At 38.7% G+C, this 6,834-nt stretch overlaps 1 protein-coding gene across 1 annotated transcript in view; it reads left to right on the top strand.

Moving 5' to 3' along the window:
• Positions 1-5,663, top strand: part of PER3 (period circadian clock 3) — a 51,955-nt gene extending 46,292 nt beyond the window's left edge. The window contains 3 exon segments of the mRNA XM_012662507.1: positions 640-790; positions 5,531-5,574; positions 5,576-5,663. Of these exon segments, the coding sequence (XP_012517961.1) occupies positions 640-790; positions 5,531-5,574; positions 5,576-5,609 (229 nt within the window). The 3' untranslated portion in view covers positions 5,610-5,663.
• The last annotated feature ends 1,171 nt before the right edge of the window (positions 5,664-6,834 follow it).

Raw genomic sequence — 6,834 nt, 5'->3', positions numbered from 1 at the left:
CTAAGTCCGAGTTTCAAATATGTCCATTCTTCGGGTGGTGCACATTGCACTCTTTGTGTATGCATATACCCGTCCCCTCCTCCCTCCTCCCCCTTCCCCTTCCCTCCTGCCCAACATTCAAGAGATGTTATTAAAAATTACTTTTAAATGTTTTATACATACCCTTAGAGAAATGTATTTCCAAATCCATTCATTTGAAGTCAAGTGACAAATGGTTTCTTAAAACAAGGATTATGGTGATAGTGCCACGTACATTCAGATCTAGACTAAACGAAGGTCACACGTCATGAGACAGGAAAACAGAGGAGACTGTGCTTTCCGGGATGGCGCTCGAGTGCGAGGGCTTTTTTTAGACCTGGATTTTTTCTTTCCCCATACTAAAAGAAAAGAAGAACTAAGGGAAATCTCTTTCTTCTATATACCCCGTTAAAACATACAGATATTTTCCACCAAGCAAAAAAGGTCTACTTTACCAACTTGACAGATAAATGATTCAGTTAGTTTTTTAATGTGTAACTTATATATAGAGCTATATAGTATACTACTAACCAAAAAGAAATGCTCTTCATAGATGACATTGATAAGAACCCTGTGCCTTATTCAGTACTATTAAGGTTTTGTTTGTTTGTTTGTTTTCAGGGTTAAAGAAGAAGTACTAAAAGAAGACCTAGAAAAGCTAGAAAGCATGAGGCAGCAACAGCCCCACTTTTCTCAAGGGCAAAAGGAGGAGCTGGCCAAGGTGTATTCTTGGGTTCAAAGGCAGACTGTCCCTCAAGAAATAGACATCCAAGTAAGCACAGTAATAACAGCATCATACATTGACATATTTTATGCCAGGTGGTGGTCTTAATACAGGTAGTGTTCTCGCATGATCCCACTGAAAATTTTAATCTTCACAGTTACTTCTGTGGTAGGTGTTACTATTCCTGCTTTATCAATAAGCAACAAAGGAAGGTATGTAGATGTTAAATAATTATATAAGGCTATGCAGTTCACTGGATTTTGAATACAAGTCTTTTTGCCTCCACATGGTTTTTTTTCTTCCACCACTTGGAATGTTTGGAGGCAATGAAGACATGAAACTGTCCTAGTGGATGTAAAGAAAAAAAAAAGAGTAAAGGCACATGCTTTGATGTATGATTGACTGGGGAGGAGAGGTATAAGAGATACACATCTCATATATGCCTGCGTGTTTGAAAAGAGTTAAAATTCAAAATGTAAGGTTTACACCAGAGGTGGTATTCATACCAAGCAGGAACTTTCGTGGGACCCAAGTGGTCTTTTTGCTGGTACGAGGTCTTCCCCAGTGAGGTCATTTGCGAATAACCTGAACAGTAAAGCTTTGACCACTTGTCCCAACCAGCAGTGGTGGCAGCTGTAGCGAGGGTAGCGATGGTTGTACTGGTCATGAGATCTCTATTCCCACAAGTATCCAGATGTGTGAAGGCAAAGATTCAGGTTAAAAATTATAACGAGAATAAAGGTAGATGTTCAAAAAAGTATGATATTAAGGCTTATGAAGTAAGCAAGTCATTGAAATCCTTCCCTTTGTTAAGATTGAATAACACATTTTTATTGTATAATACACATAACAAAATTTGCCTTCATAACTGTTTTTAAATATACATTTCAGTGGCATTAAGTGCATTCTCATCGTGCATGCATCACCACCATCTCCCGAACTCTTCATCTTGCAAAACTGAAACTCTGTACCCAGTTCCTCTCCCCCCAACCCCTTGCAACCACCATTCTACTTTCTGTCTTTATGAATTTGACTACTCTAGGCACCTTGTATGAGTACAATTCACATACTGTTTGGTTTTTTTTGTTACTGGCTCATTTATAGACACCCCTGCTCTCTTTTGGTTACTATTTGCACATAATATCTTTTTCTATCCTTTCCCCTTTTAGCTTGTTTGTGTCTAGATCTAAAGTGAGACTCTTGTCGACAGCATAGATTTGAATAGTACTTTCTAAAATCCATTCAGCTAATCTCTGTCTTTTAATTGGAGAGTGTAACCATTTACATTTAAAGTAATTAATTACTGGGAAAGGAGGACTTGTGTCATTTTGCTACGTGTTTTCTATATGCCTTGTGGGGTTCTTATCCCCCTTTTCCTGCATTACTGTCATCTTTTGTGTTTAGTTGGTTTTTTGAAGTGAAATGCTTTAATTCCCTTCTCATTTCCTTTTGTGTATATTCTATAGCTATTTTCTATATGACAACCATGGGGATTTCATTTCACATTCTAACATTATATCATACCAATTTGAATTTATACCAGCTTGACCTCAATAACATACAAAAACCCTGCTCTATCCCCATCTCTTTTCAGTTATTGATGTTGCAATATTAGATCTTTATACAGTGTGTGACCTAAAACATAAACTAATCATTTTATGCATTAATCTATTTAAATTATATAGAAAGTAAAATGTGGGATTACAAACCAAAGTTAAAATAATACTAGCTTTTAGACTAGTAGTTTCTTTTGAATATATTAGTTTCTTAAATCACGTAGAAAACAGAAAGTGGAGTTATGTATCATTATTACAATAATGATATAGCAATATAGCTTTTATAATGGCCATGTGTTTGCCTTTACTAAGATCTTTATTTCTTCATGCAGCGTTAAGTTACTGTCTAGTGTGCTTTCATTTGAACCTACAGGGCTACCTCTAGTGGTATCAGACTCCCTCAGCTTTTGTTTATCTGCAAATGTCTTCATTTCTCCCTCACTTTTGAAGGACAGTTTTGCCAGATATAGGATTTCTTGGTTGACAGTTTTTTCTTTAAGCACTTTGAATTTACTGGCCCACTACCTTCTGGCCTTTGACGTTTCTACGGAGACATCTGCTGATTATCTTACTGAACAGCTGTCCCCAACCTTTTAGGCATCAGGGACTGGTTTCATGGAAGACAATTTTTCCACGGGCTGGGATGGGAGAGTGGGGTGTTGTGGGTGGGGGATGTGGTACACAGCTCAGGCGGTGATGCACAGCTCTTTTCCTAAGAGCCATGGACTGGTAATGGGCCAGGGACCAGGGGTTGGGGACCACAATTATTGAAAATCCCTTGCATGTGACGACTTGCTTCTCTCTTGCTGCTTTTAAGATTCTGTTTGTCTTTGGCTCTGGACTATTTCATTATAATGTGTCTCAGTGTGGGTCTCTGAGTCATCCTACTTGGAGTTGATTGAGTTTCTTTGATGTTTATATGTATGTCTTTTATCAAATTTGGAAATCTTTGCCATTATTTCTTCAAATAATCTCTCTGCCTCTTTCTCTTTTTCTTTTCCTTCTGGGTCTCCCCCATGCTTACATTGATCCACTTGATGGTACCTCCCATGTCCCCTAGGCTCTGTTCACTTCTTTAATCTTTTTTCTTTCTGTTTCTCAGACTTGACAAGTTTCAGTTGACTTACCTTCATTCATGGATTCTTTCTTCTGCATGCTCAAATCTGCCTTTGAATTACCTCTAGTGAATTTTTCATTTCAGTTTTGTACTTTTAGTTACAAAATTTCTTTTTGGTTTCTTTTTAAGTTTTCTATCTCTTTGTTGATATTTCCATTTTGTTCATACATGGTTTTCTTGACTTTTCTCCATGTCTTTCTTTATTTCTTATAGCATCTTTAAGACAGTTGTTTTAAAGTCTTTGTCTAGCGAGTCTATCATCTGGTCTTTCTCAGGGAGTGTTTCTGTTGGTTTATTTTTTTTCCTTTGAATAGATTACACTTTTCTGTTACTTTATATATGCCTTGTGATTTTTTTGTCGTTGAAAACTAGACATTTGAATCTAATAATTTAATAAGTCTAGAAATAATATTCTTCCCCTTCCCCCAGATTTGCTGATTTTTGTTTCTGTTTTTGCCTTTTTATTATTATTATAGGCTGTATCTTTGCTGGAGATTAGCAGGTGTAAACTTAAAGTCTTCTCAGGTCGTTTAAAGTCTGCTCCTTTCCCCGGGCATGCATGGTGACTCTCTAAATTCCCCCATTTTTAGTTGCTTTTGAATGTCCTAGACTTTAAATGTCTGGCTCTCAAAAGGAGAAAAAGAGAAAAATGATGGAGGGGAGGGAGGCTGCTGGCTCTTTCAATACCGTAGAAGTTGCTTCAACTAGAGGGAAAGGAGCTTGTAGCAGTGGGGAGAGGGGTTTCAACAATGGCTGCTGCCTGTGTGTCTGTGCCTCCAAGATGAGAAGCAATCAGCAGTCAAAACACAGATCCCCCATTTTTGGAAGACAGGTCCTCATTGCCCACCCCGACTCCCATAAGCTGTGTGCAAACTGCTCCAGGAACACGTCTGCCCCGGGGCTAGGGAGTGGGTAGTTGCTGCTGTGCTACAAGCTGAAACTGACCAAAATCAAACACAATTTACCATCTCAGCATTCTCTGGAAGTTGCAGGCCTTCGGATAGGCTCCAGAGTTCCAAAGAGTTACATCAGACTGATTCCCTCAGTGCAGTTGTTGTCTAGGTGGGGAGACAGATTCCTAGTCTTCCTGCTCTGCCATCTTCTCAGAATTGTCTCCCCTGACCCCATTTTCAAAGAAAAGAATGAGTGTCTGCCATTTAAGAATGGTTGGATAGGGTCTCACCAAAAATCAGGAGCTGGGCTGGTTACTATAAATGTCTTTAATTTTTTAAATGTTGTTTTTCTGGTTTTTGAATAAAAGGGTCTGTGAAGAATGAGCCCCAAAGCAATTTAAACAAACGTACAGGCCTGGTGCAGTGGTTCACACCTGTAATCCTAGCACTTTGGGAGTCCTAGGCAAGAGGATCACTTGAGCCCAGGACTTTGAGAGCAGCCTGGGCAAGAGCGAGACACCGTCTCTACAAAAAATAAAAAAAATCAGCCAGGTGTGGTGGCATGCACCTGTAGTCCCAGCTACTCGGGAGGCTGAGGCAGGAGGATCACTTGAGCCCAGGAGTTGGAGGCTGCAGTGAGCTATGATGACACCACTGTACTCAACCCCAGCGACAGAGCAAGACCCTGTGTAGAATAAATAACAAAAGTACATTGCTTAACAATGAAGATACGTTCTGAGAAATGCATCATTAGGCAGTCTTGTCACTGAGCATCATAAAGTGTACTTACACAACCCTAGATGGTATAGCCTACTCTGCACCTAGGCTGTATGGTACGGCCTTTTGCTCCTAGTCTACAAACCTACACAGCATAGGATTGTGAGTACTATAGTCAGTTTTAACACAATGGTAAGTATTTGTATATCTAAACACATCTAAACAGAAAAGGTACAGTAAAAATACGGTATTACAGTCTTATGGGGCCACTGTCGTGTATGCAGTCCGTCATTAACTGAAACATTGTTATGTGGCGCATGACTATATTTAAACAATTTCTGTCATTTACCTTCTAATAATAAAGAATGACCTATAATGGGTATTTTCAGACATGAATAAGTTGGGGAGTTAGAAATACGTTATTTGGCTAGCCTTTTACTGATTTAAAAACTCTTCAGATGATATTGACATCAAATAACCCGCCTGCTCTTGTTCTTTTTTGGAGGGCTGTGTCACTTGTGAAGACAAAGATTCGGTTGATGATGCCACTCTGCGGTCAGAATCTAGCAGAAGACAGCAGTTGAGTGACCGTGAAGATGTACCCTCATACCCTTTCCGAGACGTGTTGGACAAATAGCCCTTTTGTTTGTCTCTTTAAATCCTGTACTGTTAAATGACTATGAAGTTATAATTGAATGTTAAGGTTTTTCCTTACTGATTTTTTAATAGACATTTTTCTGAACCAGACATTGTATATAGAATCTTATTTCTCTTTGTTCTCGACATATAAAACTGTCAATTAGGCTTTTTCTAGTTTAGCTGTCTTCTAAAGAGATCGGGTGGCCTCTGAAGAGGTATGTGTGTGGCAAAACTTTGTTTCACGTGTCACCCGAAATAAATTAGAAGTATAGCTAGAATGGTCCCCAAACCTTAGCCTCATTTTATTCTGTTGTTACATAAATCGTTTTCCCCCATTAGAGTACTTGAAGAAATCCCACCTACTTGCAGGTCATGTCCTTTCCATGGTGGTTTCCATAAACTTGATACATTCTTACAGGCTGTGTACAGGTTGGCGCCTCGGCTCTGTAAGTAAGATAAAACAGTCCAGTTTTCTCAGCACATATTAAAATATATTGTTCATTAGTATGTCTGGAAATATCTGGTTTGGGGGGTTGAATTTTGATCTTCATTCTCGTAGATGCCTTTCCTTTTTATTTTACACCTTCCACTGAAATTCCGAAAGTCTTATCTCAGTTGATCAGTTTACAATGAGTTTTTCTTTGGCGAGTTTAAATTAGCATTTGCACGTGCCGTGTTAAAACAAAAGAGATCCTTAATGGTGTTTCCCTTTTCAGTGGTTTTAAAATAATGATTGTAAAATGTTTTAGAAGTTACGTAAAAATTAATATTGTTCTTATATGCTTATGTGTTTAAATGTTCAGTCTTACCAAAACTAGCAGTTAACTCTGTATTTCCAATCAATTTACACAAAAGAAGTCTCTCCATCCCTACCAGAGGTGTGATTGGCACTGCCTTTTGTTTGCCCTTGAATAGGAGTAAGCGTTGTGGGGACTACACACTGAGAAAATGGTCCAGGAGCTCAGTAATCCTAGCCTGCAGGGGACTGTAGAGTCTCCATAAATGCTTTCTGAGCCATTTTTAGTTGTGTCTTCTAAGATGTGTGTGGTGGTTTACTTGATAAGTCATTTCACTCTTTGGTGCTCTTTAGAGAAGTCAGTGATTCCTTCTCAGACTTGGAATGACATGAAATTCACACTCATGCAGATCAGAAAGGAAATATAAGAATGT

The sequence above is a fragment of the Propithecus coquereli genome, unplaced genomic scaffold (assembly GCF_000956105.1).
Source record: "Propithecus coquereli isolate 6110/MARCELLA unplaced genomic scaffold, Pcoq_1.0 Scaffold77, whole genome shotgun sequence".
Classification (NCBI taxonomy): Eukaryota; Metazoa; Chordata; class Mammalia; order Primates; family Indriidae; genus Propithecus; species Propithecus coquereli.
This window is presented reverse-complemented; position numbering and strand designations above follow the sequence as displayed.